The sequence below is a fragment of the Oncorhynchus masou genome, chromosome 24, assembly GCF_036934945.1.
Source record: "Oncorhynchus masou masou isolate Uvic2021 chromosome 24, UVic_Omas_1.1, whole genome shotgun sequence".
NCBI classification, from domain to species: Eukaryota; Metazoa; Chordata; class Actinopteri; order Salmoniformes; family Salmonidae; genus Oncorhynchus; species Oncorhynchus masou.
In genome coordinates, this window is record NC_088235.1 from 35,519,143 (window position 1) to 35,541,589 (window position 22,447).

General features: G+C 44.3%; 1 protein-coding gene and 1 long non-coding RNA gene across 3 annotated transcripts in view; one reads left to right on the forward strand and one right to left on the reverse strand.

The window, feature by feature from the left end:
- LOC135512086 (uncharacterized) overlaps nucleotides 1-4,216 on the forward strand; it is a 5,795-nt gene extending 1,579 nt beyond the window's left edge. The window contains exons 2-5 of one of the 2 annotated variants that reach the window (XR_010451370.1): nucleotides 647-740; nucleotides 2,614-2,771; nucleotides 3,045-3,105; nucleotides 3,222-4,216. This is a non-coding gene — a long non-coding RNA (uncharacterized LOC135512086). The remainder of the gene's footprint in view (nucleotides 1-646; nucleotides 741-2,613; nucleotides 2,772-3,044; nucleotides 3,106-3,221) is intronic. The other variant, XR_010451371.1, reaches the window with a different exon arrangement.
- LOC135512085 (ankyrin repeat and fibronectin type-III domain-containing protein 1-like) overlaps nucleotides 1-22,447 on the reverse strand; it is a 244,991-nt gene that overhangs the window by 88,946 nt on the left and 133,598 nt on the right. The window contains exons 7-8 of the mRNA XM_064933738.1: nucleotides 17,441-17,563; nucleotides 4,355-4,559 (exon numbers count right to left, since the gene is read on the reverse strand). Coding sequence (XP_064789810.1) covers nucleotides 4,355-4,559; nucleotides 17,441-17,563 — 328 coding nt within the window. The remainder of the gene's footprint in view (nucleotides 1-4,354; nucleotides 4,560-17,440; nucleotides 17,564-22,447) is intronic.

The following is a 22,447-nucleotide window of genomic DNA, read 5'->3' on the forward strand; positions in this document are numbered from 1 at the left end:
AAACTGTTGCATATACACTGACTCTGCGTGCAATGAACGCAAGAGAAGTGACACAATTTCACCTGATTAATATTGCCTGCTAATCTGGATTTCTTTTAACTAAATATGCAGGTTTAAAAATATATACTTCTGTGTATTGATTTTAAGAAAGGCATTGGTGATTATGGTTAGGTACAGTCGTGCAACGATTGTGCTTTTTTTCCGCAAATGCGCTTTTGTTAAATTATACCCCGTTTGGCGAAGTTGGCTATCTTTGTTAGGTTTGAAATAGTCTACAACGTTCGCAACGAGCCAGGCGGCCCAAACTGCTGCATATACCCTGACTCTATTGCAAGAGAAGTGACACAATTTACCTAGTCAAAAGAAATTCATGTTAGCAGGCAATATTAACTAAATATGCAGGTTTAAAAATATATACTTGTGTATTGACTTAAAGAAAGGCATTGATGTTTATGGTTAGGTACACGTTGGAGCAACGACAGTCCTTTTTCGCGAATGCGCACTGCATCAATTATATGCAACGCAGGACATGCTAGATAAACTAGTAATATCATCAACCATGTGTAGTTAACTACTGATTATGATTGATTGATTTTTACAAGATAAGTTTAACTTACCATGGCTTCTTACTGTATTCGCTTAACAGGCAGGCTCCTTGTGGAATGCAATGAGAGACAGGTGGATAGAGCGTTGGACTAGTTAACTGTAAGGTTGCAAGATTGCATCCCCGAGCTGACAAGGTAAAAAATCTGTGGTTCTGCCCCTGAACAAGGCAGTTACCCCTCCGTTCCTAGGCCGTCTTTGAAAACAAGATGTGTTTTTGTGTTCTTAACTGTGTTCTTGTGTTCTTAACTGACTTGCCTAGTTAAATAAAGGTGTAAATAAAAAAAATGTTTAAAAAGAAAGGCCAAATCAGTGTCCAAAAATACAGATTTTTGATTGTTATGAAAACTTGAAATCTGACCTAATTAATCGGCCATTCCGATTAATCAGTCGACCTCTACTATAAAGTGTAAAGAGGATCATTTTGGTCAAAAGCCAGTCTCCTCTAAAACAGAGTTTGGAACCTCAGTGTGTCACAATAACTGAATTATAATCCAAACCCAACATTGATTATGTCAACAAATCATGCCCCCTTTTGCCAAGCTCCATGTGCAAATTGCCCCTCCACCCACTTCACTGCCTTTAACTGAACATGGCACCATTGTTAAGTTCTATGGTTTGCATGCCCTGCTGAAGGACCCTAGTATGTGGAATAGGCAGTTGGAGTTCGTCGGTCCCCAAGTCTGCCCCAGTAACTCTAGCTTGGTGTGCAACAACCGGTGGTGGTGTGTATCACCAGAGGTACTGGAATATAATGACCTCTGGTATAACTTAGCTAATGACGTTATATAATGTTATTATTGGTTATGCAGGTAGCTATCTAGCTACCTCATTACAACTTAGTTTTGTCATAGCTCATATAGGTTTCTGTATTGTCTAGATACTGCTGGGTTAAGTATCGTTATCATTTGATAACGCTAGCGAGGGAGGCTAGCTAGCTAGCTACTGACCTCTCTGGTATAACTTAGCTTACCTACATAACCAGCAATAATATTAGCTATCAATTGATAAAGCTAGCTAGGTACCTCATAGTTACCTCATTACAACTTAGTTAGGTCGTAGTTCATACAAGTTTATTGTGTATTGTCTACATACTGCTGGTTATATAACGCTATCATTTGATAATGCTAATGTAATAGTATTCCTGAGTCCTGTGTGGCTCAGTCGGAAGAGCATGGCGCTTGCAACGCCAAGCGTCGTGGGTTCGATTCCCGCTGGGGCCACCCATATGTAAAAGTAGTGGCCCCAGCCGACTTGTAAGTCGCTTTGGACAAAAGCGTCTGCTAAATGGGATATATTATTATATTATTATATATTAATGAGGCAACTCTTCCTTAATGCTAGCCTACAAGTCAGATTTGCAGGTCAGTTCGTAGCTCATACAAGTGTATTCTGTATTGCCTAGGGCAAAACTAAATAATGGATTCAGCTATGGTGGAAGCTAACTCATGTCTCAATCTCACTAATACAGTGAACTAAGAGCAAACCGTGACAGTTTTACCAGCCTGAATCTAATCTGGAGATATACTATATCTGTATCTGTAAAGTATATAATTAGGGTTTCCACAACCACAAAGTCAACATTGGCTACATCGTAAAAAAATATGAAAACAATAATGTGCTTTTTGGTCTTAATTTAAGGTCAGGGTTAGCAGTGTAGTTAAGGTTACGGTTAGTTTTAAAATCACATTTTAAGAAGATCAATTGTAGAAATAGGCGGTATTTACGACTTTGTGGCTGTGGTAACTAATGACGACCTAGAATTAGCTTGACCCGAGTTACTGTCCTGATGACACAGACGGCTTCATCAACATCAATGTGTGTTATGTGAAATGTTGTATAAAAAAATACCTTGTTTGATAAACTAATAGGTTAATTACCCATCCTCTTGATACAGTACAAGTAGTAGAGTCGTTTTGGTTGTGAAGTGCAATATAAAAAAGCTTTGTCCTTTCTTTATAAGAAAATGCAATTTAACACTTGGCTGTCTATTGTATCACCCTGTCATAGGCCCTCCCTGTCAACACCACCTCATAAGATGAGGAAGTACTTTGTTTAAGAGGATTGCCTGCTGCAGTTGTTCGAGAGATGTCTAGTTTGCAGCTGAACATGCAACATAGAGAAGACCAGCAAGGGGACCCTCAGCATAACATAGACATGACCTCGCTGTGAGTATTCCTATAAATGGAACAGGGAGGACACTTGAATCGGGTCACCATAACCTAGCCTGGTGGAACCAGCCTGATCGCTGCATTTACTATTCTATTTCACATCACATATGGCATCTGAAGTGAAATAGAAAGGTGAATGTGGCGATCAGGTTGGTTCCACCATGCTAATCATAACCACCATTGATAACATAATCAGTCCTCTGTGTGTGACTGAGAAGTAACTTTGATGAGGGGCCAGGAGCTGATCTACGCTGCTATGCCCATCAACAGGGCGCTGGCAAAGACCTTACCTCCAGCCTCACCTCTCCGTCAATAGGGAGACCAGAATTAGGTAGGTTTAGTCTGACCTGATCAAACTCCAACATAGTATACAGTATGTTTGTTTGTCAGATATCCCCTATCTAACTGCCATTGGTAATAGAACAGTGACTGTGTATGTGTTCACAGATGCATATATAGAGTCAGCACTGGGAGACTTGCAAGATGATGTGATGGAGTCCTGACCGACAGGACTTGTTGTATTCTGTGCCTCTTGGGCTTACAATCAGAGGGGCTGCCTCATAGAGATCCTATTAACTTACTCATATTCTAATTCTATGGGCCATTTCTAAAGAAATTATAAACCAATTACAGGAAATGGGACAATACACACCAACCCAATCTGTATTGATCCCGAGACAGAGAGAGACCTCCAGCCTAGCCAGTCACTGTCTGAACCCAGAGTCTCAGATACACAGAGAGACCTCCAGCCTAGCCAGTCACTGTCTGAACCCAGAGTCTCAGATACACAGAGAGACCTCCAGCTGAGCCAGTCCTGTCTGAACCCAGAGTCTCAGATACACAGAGAGACCTCCAGCCTAGCCAGTCACTGTCTAAACCCGGTGTCCAGTGTCCCAGACACAAAGAGAGACCTCCAGCCTAGCCAGTCAATATCTGAAGACATTGGGTAACTCTACACTTAGAATTAGTGGAGACTCGAGGAACCCTGGAGTTCCTCAAGGAACCATTGTTATTCATTGCAAATCCCAAAGTTGTAATAGTTAGCATTTTATTACTATATGTAATCAGTAATGTTAATATTGTACTACAATATGCATAAATATTCAAGGGAAATAAATGAATCACATGTATCACATTTACTCTAATGGGTGGCCAAAACCTGAAAGCCACGCCTCCAATCTTCTGATAGGCTGCCACCTAAATACCCCAAATACCTCTACAATATATTACTAATAAGGTAAAAAAAAATTAACCCCTCCCCATCCATGTGAAAAGGTTTGAACCTTAACACATGCATTCACCGAAAACCCTTTTCCTCAAAGAACATTTTACAACTGGAAAGGTTTCCCCTATGGGCAATTATTTAAACTCCATAAAGGTTCTTCCAGATTCCTTTACTTATAAGAGTAAAGTAAGTCACAGTATAGTCCTCCTGGACACTCTTATCTGGGCTGGTTGGTATCATTTGATCTGATGAAGCATAACAGTTCTGTATAGATGCTCACATACAAAATTCCACACAAACGAACACACACACACAAACAGGGCACGCACGCACACACACACAATCCCCAACTCACCGAGCCCTTGCGATGACCGTGGCGGTCTCCACGGCCGAAGAAGTAGGCCTCCTCAAAGGAGGAGTGGCCACCTTTGAGCTTCTCTGATAGGTTCCTGTACAGGCGCTTGGCAGCACTGGGAGAAGCAGGGCCTCCCGAGCACTTCCTGGTTTGGGCCAGCTGCAGGTTCTGCATCTGTTGAGTCATGCTGATAGAATAGAAGTTCCTAAGGAAGAGAAAAGTCATTTGAATGTGTAAAACCAATTTCTCTTGAGGACAGTAATAGTCTACATTTCTACCCAATTATATATTGGCTGACAATGAAGACAGTACAAATTGATGAGTTTGAAAAATGGATGAGTTTCAGGTTCTGCCATTCTGACAGAACATAAGTTCCTAAAGGAAGGGAGGAAAATATATTAGAAAAAAATACCAAGGCACTCTTCATATCTGGTGTAAGTTAAAATCTTCATCATCTTCACATGTCCTCAAGGACTATGTAATCTTCCTGTGTTTTATATATATTTCCACACGATGAGGATGGAATAATACTGTGAAATTGTGAAAACTATTATAATGCCCTTTTAGTGTAAGAGTTGTTTGAAAAGACCACCTGAAATGAAGCGTGTTTTGGTGGGATGGAGTTTTGGCCTGCCTGGTGACATCCCCATACGTTAAATTAGTTAATAGACCAATAAGAAACTGAGTTTCAAACCTCTGCATTCAGCTGTGAGAAGGCTCAGTGAAGTGGAGCGCTCTTCAGAAACCATTCATGAAAAAGGAACATTCTAGTGTTCCTCTATTCATTATCTCTTCACTGTCACAGAAGACAGGCTAGCGAGTCACGACAACCATCATTATCTTTCCTCTGCCAAAACATAATTAGCGTTCACATAGCTACAGAGGGATGTGATGCTTGAATTAAAAACATGCTTTAGTTTTCCAATAGAATGGCTGCGTTTACACAGGCAGCCCAATTATTATATTTAGTCATAAATTGGGTACAGTCTAAGGAATAGAAAGAATAACAAAACAAATGCTCCTAAAGATGGCTTATTTTGGTCCTTTATGCTTCTCAAGAGTACAGTATATGTTAAGTAAAGATGAATGCTCTCTATCATTTCCAGGACAAATTAGTTTATCTTATCAATACATTTCTTGAATAAAGCGAGATTGATTAATTGACTGAGTGATTGATTAATTGGCTGACAATTAGTTTAAGTGTGCAAGTGAGTGTCCTTATTTAACATGTTGAAGAAATAACCAAATGTCATTAAAATATCATCAAATATTACACCTGGGATTGTGGACACAGATATGGAACATGACATTTATTTATTTTTTAACCTTTATTTAACTCGGCAAGTCAGTTAAGAACAAATTCTTTTTTACAATGACAGCCTACTGGGGAACAGTGGGTTAGCTGCCTTGTTCAGGGGCAGAAAGACAGATTTTTACCTTGTCAGCTCGGGGATTCAATCCAGCAACCTTTTGGTTACTGGCCCAATGCTCTAACCACTAGCCTACCTGCCACTCCAAGACAAGACCAACTAGAGGCACTGCAGGGGAAAGTGTGTGTGTGCATGCATGCATGTGCGTGAGCATGTGTGTGCCCATGTGTGTGTCCCCACTAATTGAGGCAAGTGAACTAAAATATCCAAAATGAGCTCTCTTTTATGCTCATGCACACACACTCCCGCACACTCATGACCAACCACAGAATAGTCACGTCTGTCCTTTCAGGAGTGTTTGAATTTAACGGTTGCGTCATCTCTCCATTTATCCATTGAGAGGTGGCTGGAACAGTGATGTACAACACAATGAATAGTCCTTCACATCTGACTCCAGCTCTATCAACTGGGCCTCAAATAGCAGCAGGCTGGTACAATGGCCTCTCACTCTTCCCCCTAATAACTACGGATATGAGCTGATAAAATTGGTTGAAGGGACAAATCATTAGCTGGGAGTGAGGGAGGAAGAGGAAGGGAGAAGTAGAGAGGAAAATAGGGCCGGAGAGAAAGAGAGAGTGGATAAGAAAAGTGATCGAGAGAGAAATAAAGATAAACAGAGAGAGAGAGAAACAGAGAGAGAGATTTCATGAGCTGAAATAAAAGATCCCAGAAATGTTCTATACACACAAAAACCTTATGGAATGGCATATCAAGAAGCTGATTAAACAGCATGATCATCATATAGGTGTTGTTTTAGAGAATTTGGCAGTACGTCTAACCAGCCTCACAACAGCAGACTATTTGTAACCATGCCAGCTCAGGCCCTCCACATCTGGCTCCTTCACCTGCAGGATCTTCTAAGACCAGCCAACAGGACAGCTGATGAAACTGAGGAGTATTTCTGTCTGTAATAAATCCTTTTTGTGGTGACAAACTCATTCTGATTGGCTGGGCATTGCTCCCCAGCGGATGCTCTTCCGGCGCCGACAGAGATGGCCGCCTCGCTTCGCGTTCCTAGGAAACTATGCAGTTTTTTTACGTGTTATTTCTTACATTAGTACCACAGGTCATCTTAGGTTTCATTACATACAGTCGAGAAGAACTACTGTATATAAGATCAGCGTCAACTCACCATCAGTACGACCAAGAATATGTTTTTCGCGACGCGGATACTGTGTTCTGCCTTACAAACAGGACAACGGAATGGATCGCATGCAGCGACCCAAAAAACGACTCCGAAAAAGAGGGAAACGAGGCGGTCTTCTGGTCAGACTCGTGCACCACTCCCTAGCATTCTTCTTGCCAATGTCCAGTCTCTTGACAACAAGGTTGATGAAATCCGAGCAAGGGTAGCATTCCAGAGGGACATCAGAGACTGTAACGTTCTGTGCTTCACGGAATCATGGCTCACTGGAGAGACGCTATCCGAAGCGGTGCAGCCAACGGGTTTCTCCACGCATCGCGCCGACAGGAACAAACACCTTTCTGGTAAGAAGAGGGGTGGGGGCGTATGCCTTATGGCTAACAAGACATGGTGCGATGAAAGAAACATACAGGAACTCAAATCCTTCTGTTCACCTGATTTAGAATTCCTCACAATCAAATGTAGACCGCATTATCTACCAAGAGAATTCTCTTCGATTATAATCACAGCCGTATATATCCCCCCCCCAAGCAGACACATCGATGGCTCTGAACAAACTTTATTTAACTCTTTGCAAACTGTAAACCATTTATCCGGAGGCTACATTCATTGTTGCTGGGGATTTTAACAAGGCTAATCTGAAAACAAGACTCCCTAAATTTTATCAGCATATCGATTGCGCAACCAGGGGTGGAAAAACCTTGGATCACTGTTACTCTAACTTCCGCGACGCATATAAGGCCCTGCCCCGCCCCCCTTTCGGAAAAGCTGACCACGACTCCATTTTGCTGATCCCTGCCTACAGACAGAAACTGAAACAAGAAGCTCCCACGCTGAGGTCTGTCCAACGCTGGTCCGACCAAGCTGACTCCACACTCCAAGACTGCTTCCATCACGTGGACTGGGACATGTTTCATATTGCGTCAGATAACAACATTGACGAATACGCTGATTTGGTGTGCGAGTTCATTAGAACTTGCGTTGAAGATGTCGTTCCCATAGCAACGATTAAAACATTCCCTAACCAGAAACCGTGGATTGATGGCAGCATTCGCGTGAAATTGAAAGCGCGAACCACTGCTTTTAATCAGGGCAAGGTGTCTGGTAACATGACCGAGTACAAACAGTGCAGCTATTTCCTCCGCAAGGCTATCAAACAAGCTAAGCGTCAGTACAGAGACAAAGTAGAATCTCAATTCAACGGCTCAGACACAAGAGGCATGTGGCAGGGTCTACAGTCAATCACGGACGAAATCCAGCCCAGTCACGGACCAGGATGTCTTGCTCCCCGGCAGACTAAATAACTTTTTTGCCCGCTTTGAGGACAATACAGTGCCAATGACACGGCCTGCAACGGAAACATGCGGTCTCTCCTTCACTGCAGACGAGGTGAGTAAAACATTTAAACGTGTTAACCCTCGCAAGGCTGCAGGCCCAGACGGCATCCCCAGCCGCACCCTCAGAGCATGCGCAGACCAGCTGGCTGGTGTGTTTACGGACATATTCAATCAATCCCTATACCAGTCTGCTGTTCCCACATGCTTCAAGAGGGCCATCATTGTTCCTGTTCCCAAGAAAGCTAAGGTAACTGAGCTAAACGACTACTGCCCCGTAGCACTCACTTCCGTCATCATGAAGTGCTTTGAGAGACTAGTCAAGGACCATATCACCTCCACCCTACCTGACACCCTAGACACACTCCAATTTGCTTACCTCCCAAATAGGTCCACAGACTATGCAATCTCAACCACACTGCACACTGCCCTAACCCATCTGGACAAGAGGAATACCTATGTGAGAATGCTGTTCATCGACTACAGCTCGGCATTCAACACCATAGTACCCTCCAAGGTCGTCATCAAGCTCGAGACCCTGGGTCTCGACCCCGCCCTGTGCAACTGGGTACTGGACTTCCTGACGGGCCGCCCCCAGGTGGTGAGGGTAGGTAACAACATCTCCTCCCCGCTGATCCTCAACAGTGGGGCCCCACAAGGGTGCGTTCCGAGCCCTCTCCTGTACTCCCTGTTCACCCACGACTGCGTGGCCACGCACGCCTCCAACTCAATCATCAAGTTTGCGGACGACACAACAGTGGTAGGCTTGATTACCAACAACGACGAGACGGCCTACAGGGAGGAGGTGAGGGCCCTCGGAGTGTGGTGTCAGGAAAATAACCTCACACTCAACGTCAACAAAACTAAGGAGATGATTGTGGACTTCAGGAAACAGCAGAGGGAACTCCCCTATCCACATCGATGGAACAGTAGTGGAGAGGGTAGCAAGTTTTAAGTTCCTCGGCATACACATCACAGACAAACTGAATTGGTCCACTCACACAGACAGCATCGTGAAGAAGGCGCAGCAGCGCCTCTTCAACCTCAGGAGGCTGAAGAAATTCGGCTTGTCACCAAAAGCACTCACAAACTTCTACAGATGCACAATCGAGAGCATCCTGGCGGGCTGTATCACCGCCTGGTACGGCAACTGCTCCGCCCTCAACCGTAAGGCTCTCCAGAGGGTAGTGAGGTCTGCACAACGCATCACCGGGGGCAAACTACCTGCCCTCCAGGACACCTACACCACCCGATGTTACAGGAAGGCCAATAAAGATCATCAAGGACATCAACCACCCGAGCCACTGCCTGTTCACCCCGCTATCATCCAGAAGGAGAGGTCAGTACAGGTGCATCAAAGCTGGGACCGAGAGACTGAAAAACAGCTTCTATCTCAAGGCCATCAGACTGTTAAACAGCCACCACTAACATTGAGTGGCTGCTGCCAACACACTGACACTGACTCAACTCCAGCCACTTTAATAATGGGAATTGATGGGAAATGATGTAAATATATCACTAGCCACTTTAAACAATGCTACCTTATATAATGTTACTTACCCTACATTATTCATCTCATATGCATACGTATATACTGTACTCTATATCATCGACTGCATCCTTAAGTAATACATGTATCACTAGCCACTTTAACTATGCCACTTTGTTTACATACTCATCTCATATGTATATACTGTACTCGATACCATCTACTGTATCTTGCCTATGCTGCTCTGTACCATCACTCATTCATATATCCTTATGTACATATTCTTTATCCCCTTACACTGTGTATAAGACAGTAGTTTAGAAATTGTTAGTTAAATTACTTGTTGGTTATTACTGCATTGTCTGAACTGGAAGCACAAGCATTTCGCTACACTCACATTAACATCTGCTAACCATGTGTATGTGACAAATAAAATTTGATTTGATTTGATGTGCCAGTCTCTCAAGTGGGTGGACCAATGCCCTCCCAGATGCACTCATGGTGGCGCCCCTGCCCAGTCATGTGAAATCCTAGAATTGGTGCCAAATTTATTTATTTCAATTGACTGATTTCCTTACATGAACTGTAACTCAGTAACATCGTCAAAATTGTTGCATGTTGCGTTTATATTTTTGTTCAGTGCATTCAGAAAATATTCAGACCCCATGATGTTTTCCACATGTTGTTAAGTTACAGCCTTATTCTAAAATTGATTAAATTGCTCTAGGAAGAGTCTTGGTGGTTCAAAACATCTACCATTTAAGAATGATTGAGGCCACAGTGTTCTTGGGGACCTTCAATGTTGTAAAAAAAAATGTATACCCTTCCCCAGATCTGTGCCTCGTCACAATCCTGTATCAGAGCGCTAGAACATTTCCTTCGACCTCATGGCTTTGGATTTGCTCTGACATGCACTGTCAACTGTGGGACCTTATGTCCCACAGTTGAGGTGTGTGCTTTTCCAAATCATGTCCAATCAATTGAATTTACCACAGCTGGACTCCAATCAAGTTGTACAAACATCTCAAGGATGATAAATGGAAACAGGATGCACCTGAGCTCAATTTTTGAGTCTCATAGCAAAGGGTCTGAATACTTTTACTTTGTCATTAGAGGTTATTGTGTGTAGATTGATGAGAACTTTTTCTAAATGCATTGTTGTATATATACACTACATGACCAAAAGTATGTGGACATCTGCTCATCGAACATCTCATTCCAAAATCATGGGCATTAATATGGAGTTGGTCCCCCCCTTTGCTGCTCTAATAGCTTCCACTCTTCTGGGAGGCTTTCCACTAGATGTTGGAACATTGCTGCGAGGACTTGCTTCCATTCGGGCACAAGAACATTTGTGAGGTCGGGCACTGATGTTGGGCGATGAGGCCTGGCTCGCAGTCGGCGTTCCAATTCATCCAAAATCTGTTCAAGATCTTCCGCACCAATCTCGACAATCCATTTCTGTATGGACCTTGCTTTGTGCACGGGGACAATGTGATCCAAGATGGCGTAGCAGTCAGACGCCTTTGTCCTAGTCTTTGTCATGTCCCACATATATATTTTTTATATCTTATCTTTTTTCAACTTCAAATACTCTCCAAAACATGGGATGCAAACGAGATTTGCTGTATGATTGATCAGGATCTCTGCCGCGACGTCCCCTGAATGCACAACCGCTAGCCTGCTAGCCGCGGCCCGCTAGCAGTCTAGAGCATATCGGCTGTTAGCTGAATAGGTCCATCGGACAATTTCTTTGGCCACTATACCTATTTTGCCAATTGGACTGGTCCCCTTTTCCACACGGAACCCTACTAATCCATCACAACTGGTTTACAGAAGTAAAAGCACAAGGAGGCTCTGCACGAGGAGGCTATAAACAGACTTCCCCCGTCGCGACGTCCCTCTAAGGCCCTTCTGCTTGCTTGCTTGCCCCGGCCCGCTAGCTGTCTGAATCGCCTTGTCTCCAACCAGCCTCACCACTCACTGGACCCTTATGATCACTCGGCTACCAAATGACTCTCCATAATGTCAATATGCCTTGTCCATTGCTGTTCTGGTTAGTGATTATTGCCTTATTTCACTGTAGAGTCTCTAGCCCTGCTCAATATACCTTAGACAACCCTTTAGTTCCACCTCCCACACATGCGATGACATCACCTGGCTTAAATGATGTTTCGAGAGACAATATCTCTCTCATCATCACTCAATGCCTAGGCCTACCTCCACTGTATTCACATCCGACCAAACTTTTGTCTGTACATTATGCCTTGAATCTATTCTATCGCTCCCAGAAACCTGCTCATTTTACTCTCTGTTCTGGACGTACTAGACGACCAGTTCTTATAGTCTTTAGCCGTACCCTTATCCTACTCCTCCTCTGGTGATGTAGAGGTTAATCCAGGCCCTGCAGTGCCTACCTCCACTCCTACTCCCCAGGTTATCTCATTTGTTGACTTCTGTAACCGTGAAAACATTGGTTTCATGCACGTTAACATTAGAAGCCTGCCAACCCGGATGTTTTAGCTGTGTCTGAATCCTGGCTTAGGAAGACCACCAAAAACCTTGAAACTTCCATCCCTAACTAAAACATTTTCCGACAAGATATAACTGTCAAAGGGGGCGGTATTGCAATCTACTGCAGAGAGAGCCTGCAGAGTTCTGTCTTACTATCCAGGTCTTTACCAAAACAATTCGAGCTTCTACTTCAAAAAATCCACCTTTCCAGAAACAAGTCTCCCACTGTAGCCGATTGCTATAGACCACCCTTTGCCCCCAGCTGTGCTCTGGACACCATATGTGAACTGATTGCCCCCATCTGTCTTCAGAGTTCATGCTGCTAGGTGAACTGAACTGGGATATGCTTAACACCCCGGCCATCCTACAATCTAAGCTTGATGCCCTCAATCTCACACAAATTATCAATGTACCCACCAGGTACAACCCCAAAGCCGTAAACACGGGCACCTTCATAGAGATCATCCTAACCAACTTGCCCTCCAAATACACCTCTGCTGTTTTCAACCAGGATCTCAGCGTTCACTGCCTCATTGCCTGCAATGCTCATCACTGTCAAATGCTCCCTAAAACACTTCAGCGAGTAGGCCTTTCTAAGCGACCTGGCTCGGGTATCCTGGAAGGATATTGACCTCATCCCGTCAATAGATGATGCCTGGTTATTCTTCAAAAGTGCCTTCCTCACCATCTTAAATAAGCATGCCCCATTCAAAAAATGTAGAACCAGGAACAGATGTAGTTCTTGGTTCTCTCCAGACCTGACTGCCCTTGACCACAAAAACATCCTGTGGCGTTTTGCATTAGTATCGAATAGCCCCCGCGATATGCAACTTTTCAGGGAAGTTAGGAAAGCTAAGGCTAGATTTTTCAAACAGAAATTTGCATCTTGTAGCACAAACTCAAAAAAGTTCTGGGACACTGTAAAGTCCATGGAGAATAAGAGCATCTCCTCCCAGCTGCCTACTGCACTGAGGCTAGGAAACACTGTCAACACCGATAAATCCACTATAATTGAGAATTTCAATAAGCATTTTTCTAGGACTGGCCATGCTTTCCACCTGGCTACGGTCAACAGCCCTGCACCCCCCACAGAAACTCGCCCAAGCCTCCCCCATTTCTCCTTCACCCAAATCCAGATAGCTGATGTTCTGAAAGAGCTGCAAAATCTGGACTCCTACAAATCAGCCGGGCTAGACAATCTGGACCATCTCTTTCTAAAATGATCTGCCGAAATTGATGCAACCCCTATTACTAGCCTGTTCAACCTCTCTTTCGTATCGTCTGAAATTCCCAAAGATTGGAAAGCAGCCGCGGTCATCCCCCTCTTCAAAGGGGGAGACACTCTAGAACCAAACTGCTACAGACCTATATCTATCCTACTCTGCCTTTCTAAGGTCTTCGAAAGCCAAGTTAACAAACAGATTACCGACCATCTCGAGTCCCACCGTACCTTCTCCACTATGCAATCTGGTTTCAGAGCTGGTCATGGGTGCACCTCAACCACGCTCAAGGTCCCAACGATATCATAACCGCCATTGATAAGAGACAATACTGTGCAGCCGTATTCATCAACCTGGCCAAGGATTTAGACTCTGTCAATCACCACATTCTTATCGGCAGACTCAACAGCCTCGACTTCGGCGTTATCATCTACAAAATAGCCTCCAACACTCTACTCAACAAATTGGATGCAGTCTATCACAGTGCCATCCGTTTTGTCACCAAAGCCCCATACTCTACCCACCACTGCAACATGTACACTCTCGTTGGCTGGCACTCGCTTCATATTCGTCGCCAAACCCACTGGCTCCAGGTCATCTACAAGTATTTGCTAGGTAAAGCCCCGCCTTATCTAAGCTCACTGGTCACCATAGCAGCACCCACCCGTAGAACGCACTCCAGCAGGTATATCTCACTGGTCACTCTCAAAGCCAATTCCTCCTTTGTCCGCCTCTCCTTCCAGTTCTCTGCTGCCAATGACTGGAATGAACTGCAAAAGTCACTGAAGCTGGAGACTCATATCTCCCTCACTAGCTTTAAACACCAGCTGTCAGATCACTGCACCTGTACATAGCCCATCTGTTTATAGCCCATCCAACTACCACATCCCCATACTGTATTTATTTATTTATCTTGCTCCTTTGCACCCCAGTATCTCTACTTACACATTCATCTTCTGCACATCTACCATTCCAGTGTTTAATTGCTATATTGTAATTTCTTCGCCACCATGGCCTATTTATTGTCTTACCTCCCTTATCTTACCTCATTTGCACACACTGTTTTTAGACTTTCTCTACTGTATTATTGACTGTATGTGTGTTTATTCCATGTGTAAATCTGTGTCGTTGTATGTGTCGAACTGCTTTGCTTTATATTGGCCAGGTTGCAGTTGTAAATGAGAACTTGTTCTCAACTAACCTATCTGGTTAAATAATGGTGAAAATAAAAGTAAAAACAGGAAAGGGCCTTCCCCAAACTGTTCCCACAAAATTGGAAGCAAAGCATAATCTAGAATGTAATTGTATGCTGTAGTGTTAAGATTTCCCTTCAATATAACTAAGGGGCCATGAAAAACAGCCCCAGACCACTACACCTCCCCATCAAATTTTACACTCGGCACTATGCATTGTGGCAGGTAGCGTTTTCCTGGCATCCACCAAACCCAGAGTCGTCCTTCGGACTACCGGATGGTGAAGCGTGATTCATCACTACAGAGAATGCGTTTCCACTGTTCCAGAGTCGTCCTTCGGACTACCGGATGGTGAAGCGTGATTCATCACTACAGAGAATGCGTTTCCACTGTTCCAGAGTCGTCCTTCGGACTACCGGATGGTGAAGCGTGATTCATCACTACAGAGAATGCGTTTCGACTGTTCCAGAGTCGTCCTTCGGACTACCGGATGGTGAAGCGTGATTCATCACTACAGAGAATGCGTTTCCACTGTTCCAGAGTCGTCCTTCGGACTACCGGATGGTGAAGCGTGATTCATCACTACAGAGAATGCGTTTCCACTGTTCCAGAGTCGAATGGCGGCAAACTTTACACCACTCCAGCTGGCGCTTGGCATTGTGCATGGTGATCTTAGGCTTGTGTGCAGCTGCTCTGCCATGGAAACCCATTTCATGAAGCTCCTGACGAACAGTTCTGAAGTTGCTTCCAGAGGCAGTTTGGAACACGGTAGTGAGTGTTGCAACCGAGAAAATAATATGTTTTACACGCTACGCGCTTCAGCACTCAGTGGTCCCATTCTGTGAGCTTGTATGGCCTACCACCTCGCGGCTGAGCCTAGACATTTCCACTTCACAATAACAGCACTTAAAGTTAACCGGGGCAGCTCTAGCAGAACACAAATTTGACAAACTGACTCGTTGGAAAGTTGGCATCCTATGACAGTGCCATGTTAAAAATCACTGAGCTCTCCAGTACAGGCCATTCTACTGGCAATCTTTGTCTATGGAGATTGCATGGCTGTGTGCTACATTTTTTACACCTGTCAGCAACGGGTGTGGTTGAAATAGCCAAATCCACTAATTTGAAGGGGTGTCCATATACTTTTGGCTATGTTGTTTATTCACTGAGTGTACAAAACATTAGGACCATCTTCCAAATATTCAGTAACACCCACTTTTGCCCTCAGAACAGCCTCAGGGCGTGGACTCTACAGGAACTATATACTCTATGTTGACTCCAATGCTTCCCAAAGATGTGTCAAGTTGGCTGGATGGCCTTTGGGTGGTGGACCATTCTTGATACACACGGGAAAATATTGAGCGTGAAAAACCTGGCAGCGTTGCAGTTTTTGACACACTCAAACCGGTACGCCTGGAACCTAAAATATTTTGTTTTGCCCATTCACCCTCTGAATGACACACAAACACAATCCATGTCTCAATTGTTTCAAGGCATAAAAATCCATAACAGTTTGTAGCAAATTCTACTAGATAAAAAGCTGAAATTAGTAGGATATCCTGGCACTTAAAGCATACTCAATTTTGGAAATGTCACATACTATAAAACATAATTTTTTTGCATAACCAAACAGGATACTACTTAGAACGCAAGTACGGGTATTCTACTCAGCTTCAACATCGTTATTCAATCACTTACACAGAGAAAAACACGCTGATTATGTCTCAAATGGAACATCTGAACAAGACATTGCTAACTAAAGAGCCTACGGGACTTGTAGCAACCAACAGACACGTACAGGTGCACTTTCAACAACAGTCTACTGCAACAATTGCACTGAAACACATACATTACACACAGAGGAATGAGGGACAGAGCGATACAGAGAGAGAATGGGGGAAGAAGAGCGAGATAATAGATGGAGAAAGACAGAAACACAAACAGAAGTCAAGTTAGTCTTATTGGTTTCTGCGCACAGAAGACGGAAGGAAAGAGAACAAGAGAGAGTAGAGAGAGCGAGAGGGAGGGAGAGATAGAGAGATCGGGGGGAAAGAGCAATAACAGATTGAGAAAGACAGGACTTAAAGATGGAGAGAAATTGCAGTAACAGCAGCAGGAGTCAAGTAGGTGTAATCTGTTTCTGCGCAAAGCAGAGAGAAAGAGAGAACGAGAGAGTAGAGAGAGAAGAGAGAGAGAGAAAGAACGGGGGAGAAGAGAGAGAACAGTTTGAGAAAGACAGGAACATAAAGATGGAGAGAAATGACAGTAACAGCAACAGAAGTCAAGTCAGTCTAATGTGTTTCTGCGCACAGAAGAGAGAAGGAACGAGGAGAGAGAAGGGGAGGGATATGAGGATATCTTCAGCTTCAATCGATACTATATGAGCGAAACCAAAAAAAGTGTATTCTTCTAACAGTCTGGAATGCTGAAGCAGCAGTCATACAGTGTACATTAATCACCTACCCCTTTATATAGCCTACATCTCTCACCCACCAAGTTCAACAGATCAATTATCAGCTGACAGCACAGCAGATGTATACTGACCCCACACATACTGATGTAGTGTATTATCTGATGTTTGATGATCTGATCATCTGATGTGTGTGTGTGTGTTTGTGCGCGCACATCTGCATATGTGTTGGTGCACGCACCAATGCATCTTTGCGTGTGTGGGAATCTGCATGTGTGTGTTCTTATGTCTGTGCTTTGTGCATGTGTGTGTTCACCTGTATGTGTGTGTGCGGTGGCTTCAGCAGTTGTACCTGTCCAGGCTGTGAGACGTGCGTGGTGAGCCCGTGTAGAGCAACTGTCTGAAGTCCTTTATCAGAGCATCCCCTGGTCTCTGGTTCAACCTCTGAGCCAGGCGAGATATCTTACTCTCCGAGCTGCAGAGCAGAGGGGGAGAGGGGGGAGACGAGAGTAGGAGAGGAGGGAGATGGAGGTCAGTCCTGAATGGTACCCTTGAGAGGAGAGGTTAAGTCCAGATGAGAAGCAAAAGTCACATTCAGGCAAATCTCTCAATGTCTCTCTATCTCACAGAGAAAGAGAGGAGAGTACAGTAGGTCTTTCTCTCTCACTGAGTTCTAAGGAATGCCGGTACCACTAAGGTAAGTGTAGCCCAGATCTGAAGCTCTCTCCTGGCTGTCTCAGTCACACTGAGTCCCTTTCTGGAGCACATCCAAGTTCTAAATAAATCTTAGTCCATCCCGTTCTGAAAGTTCCAGGAAACCCTGCCGAGCAGGGCAGAGTGTCACAACCCTGGCCAGTGTAGACCCTCTCTCCATGATCTGACAGGCAACTAAACCAAGTTCAAGAGATTTATTCTCCAAGGGGCTCGCTCAGACAAGTGCATCCCCAAAGAGGTGCTCTATCCTGGATCAGTTTCAGAGCAGCGTAGCTCCTTTCTGGTTCCTACTCTGTAGCTTGTCTCTGTATTCCTCTCAGGCTAGCTATGCTGATAGCACTGAGCACCTGTTCAATGCAGCTCTGTGTAAGCAAAAGCATCTCGCTTTAGCTGCACACACAAACACACACCCACACAGAGGAGCGCATTGAAGGGAGAAGGGAAAGCCTGCAAGAGATAGGGGGAGAGAGAGAGAGAGAGAGAGAGAGAGATGATAATGTGAGAGGGGGTTGGGGAGGTGAACACTGAGCACACACGGAGAGTGGGTGCCTAGAGATGAGCGGAGGGATGCTGGGCGCACACATACACTGTTGGCAGCCGTTACACACACTGTACTGAGTAAAATAAACTGGGGTTGCTTTACAGAAGGGGGATGGAGAGAGAGGGAGAGGAGAAGGACAGATTATTATAAAAAAGAAAAGGAGAGATGGGGATGACATTGTCAGAGGGGGAGAAGCAGAGAGGGGGGAAGAGATGGGTGGAGGGGAGGACACCTGTTATGAGATGGTTGGAGGGGGAGGGAAGAAGTGGAGCATGGTAGTGAGCAGGTGGGAAAGGGGTAGGAGAGATAGAGGAGATGGAAAGAGAGAGGGAGAGGGGTAGGAGAGAGAGGAGATGGAGAGAGAGAGGGAGAGGAAAGAAAAGAGAGAGAGGCAGAGGAGAGAGGAAGATGAGAGGGAGAGGATAAAGATAAAGAATACATGAGAGGGATAGGACAGAGAGAGTGAAAGGCGATGAGAGGATAGGAGAAGAGAGGGAGAGGAGATAAGAGAATAGGAGAGGGAGAGGATATGAGAGGGGGAGGAGACAATATGATAGGAGAGGGAGAGGGAGAGGGGTAGGAGATGAGGGAGAGGCAATAAGAGAAGAGAGGTGAGAAGAGAGAGGGAGAGAGAGGAGAAAGGGGAGAGGATAGGAGAGGGAGAGGATAGGAGATGTAGAGGAAATACAATGATAGGAGAGGTAGAGGAGAAGAGAGGGAGAGGAGGTGAGGAGAGGAGATGAGGGAAAGGAGGAGAGGAGATGAGAGGGATAGGAGAGGAGCTGTTGTTCGCACGCTCATCTCCATTCTCTCGATTATCTGTAGAAACTGGGTTACCTGCCGAGAGAGAGTGTATGTGTGTGTGAGTGTGGTTTTACTGTCCTTGTGGGGACCAGAAGTAAAACAAGGACAATTCAGACAAGAAATAAGGCTATTTTAGGCTTAGGGGTTAAAATTAAAGTTAGGTTTTGGTTTAGGAGTTAGGGTCATGTTTCGTTTTACGGGTTAGGGGTTAAGGGTTATGGTTGGGGAAAGTAGGATTTTGAATGGGAATACCTTTTTTGGTCCCCACAAGCATAATAAAACCAACACACACACACAAAATCCAAAGGCCCTGACTAAAAAAGTATCATAAATAATAAATCGAAGCAGGAATATGTTTGTTGGCAAAAACCAGACCGTATAGGTTCTAATGAAAGCAAAAGCGAAATGTCTTAAAATGTGAATAAATGTGAATAAATTGAATGTCAAATAATAGTCATCATTTTAATGTCACCCTTCTCCTTGTTTTTCCTGTAATACATTTAAAGACACTAAAGACATTTAAAACATCTAAAGGATTGGTGTCCCCCCCGCGGGACGGATGTGTTAACGTAGGCTAATCTGATTAGCGTGAGGTTGTAAGTAACAAGAACATTATGACAGGAAAATGTATAAATTATGAACAGGAAAATGTATAAATAAACCAATTAGGCACATTTGGGCAGTTTAGTCTTGATACAACATTTTGAACAGAAATGCAATGGTTCATTGGATCAGTCTAAAACTTTGCACATACACTGGTGTGTTTACGGACATATTCAATCAATCCCTATACCAGTCTGCTGTTCCCACATGCTTCAAGAGGGCCACCATTGTTCCTGTTCCCAAGAAAGCTAAGGTAACTGAGCTAAACGACTACCGCCCCGTAGCACTCACTTCCGTCATCATGAAGTGAGAGACTAGTCAAGGACCATATCACCTCCACCCCACCTGACACCCTAGACCCACTCCAATTTGCTTACCGCCCAAATAGGTCCACAGACGACGCAATCTCAACCACACTGCCCTAACCCATCTGGACAAGAGGAATACCTATGTGAGAATGCTGTTCATCGACTACAGCTCGGCATTTAACACCATAGTACCCTCCAAGCTCGTCATCAAGCTCGAGACCCTGGGTCTCGACCCCGCCCTGTGCAACTGGGTACTGGACTTCCTGACGGGCAGCCCCAGGTGGTGAGGGTAGGCAACAACATCTCCACCCCGCTGATCCTCAACACTGGGGCCCCACAAGGGTGCGTTCTGAGCCCTCTCCTGTACTCCCTGTTCACCCACGACTGCGCCGCAACGCCTCCAACTCAATCATCAAGTTTGCGGATGACACAACAGTGGTAGGCTTGATTACCAACAACGATAAGACGGCCTACAGGGAGGAGGTGAGGGCCCTCGGAGTGTGGTGTCAGGACAATAACCTCACACTCAACGTCAACAAAACTAAGGAGACGATTGTGGACTTCAGGAAACAGCAGAGGGAACACCCCCCTAACCACATCGATGGAACAGTAGTGGAGAGGGTAGTAAGTTTTAAGTTCCTCGGCATACACATCACAGACAAACTAAATTGGTCCACTCACACAGACAGCATCGTGAAGAAGGCGCAGCAGCGCCTCTTCAACCTCAGGAGGTTGAAGAAATTCGGCTTGTCACCAAAAACACTCACAAACTTCTACAGATGCACAATCGAGAGCATCCTGGCGGGCTGTGTCACCGCCTGGTACGGCAACTGCTCCGCCCACAACCGTAAGGCTCTCCAGAGGGTAGTGAGGTCTGCACAACGTATCACCGGGGGCAAACTAACTGCCCTCCAGGACACCTACACCACCCGATGTTACAGGAAGGCCATAAAGATCATTAAGGACAACACCCAACCGAGCCACTGCCTGTTCACCCCGCTATCATCCAGAAGGCGAGGTCAGTACAAGTGCATCAAAGCTGGGACCGAGAGACTGAAAAACAGCTTCTATCTCAAGGCCATCAGACTGTTAAACAGCAACCACTAACATTGAGTGGCTGCTGCCAACACACTGACTCAACTCCAGCCACTTCAATAATGGGAATTGATGGGAAAGGATGTAAAATATATCACTAGCCACTTTAAACAATGCTACCTAATATAATGTTTACATACCCTACATTATTCATCTCATATGTATACGTATATACTGTACTCTATAATCTACTGCATCCTTATGTAATACATGTATCACTAGCCACTTTAACTATGCCACTTTGTTTACATACTCATCTCATATGTATATACTGTACTCGATACCATCTACTGTACTCGATACCATCTACTGTATCTTGCCTATGCTGCTCTGCACCATCACTCATTCATATCTTTATGTACATATTCTTTATCCCCTTATACTGTGTATAAGATATTAGTTTTGGAATTGTTAGTTAGATTACTTGTTGGTTATTACATTGTCGGAACTGGAAGCACAAGCATTTTGCTACACTCGCATTAACATCTGCTAACCATGTGTATGTGATAAATAAAATTTTAATTTGATTTGATGCCATCTACTGGCCAAAATTGAAATTGGACTTAACCTGCAATAGTACACTGTGATCTGTATGTTGCATTTCAAAGATGATGATAAAAAAAGAAAGAAAAAAACGCATGTTTGTTTCTTTGTGTTATCTTTTACCAGATCTAATGTGTTATATTCTCCTACATTAATGTCACATTTCCACAAACTTCAAAGTGTTTCCTTTCAAATGGTATCAAGAATATCTTTGCTTCAGGTCCTGAGCTACAGGCAGTTAGATTTGGGTACGTCATTTTAGGCGAAAATTTAAAAAAAAAGGGTTTGATCCATAATGGTTTTATATTCCTTTCCAAATCAGCAGGTTTACTCCTAGGCAGAAAAGGCCTGTCTAACTATCTATGTGTCAGTCCCAAAGAGGCTGGTTGGAGTCAGGTCCTGCTCTTGTCCCTGTCTCACAATCTCACACACGCACGCACACACACTATACCATTAGCTAATCTTTTGGTCCTGAGCTGACCATGGAAAATCACCGACCCTGCTGACCCACACTCTCACACACATTTACACACACACACAAGTAGTGCACAGATCAGCTGTTTGTTCACCCACATCCACCTGCAATTGCCAATAGCCCATCCATAACTGCCTTACTATATGTGATAAAGTGAAAATCGGAGGCCCGCTCTCGACCCGCTAATACAGAAAATGCCGTCTGAGACAGCAGAACAATTTTTGGACAAGGGGTACTGAATTTCTTTTGGGGTCACTTAGAAATGTCCTTGTTTTT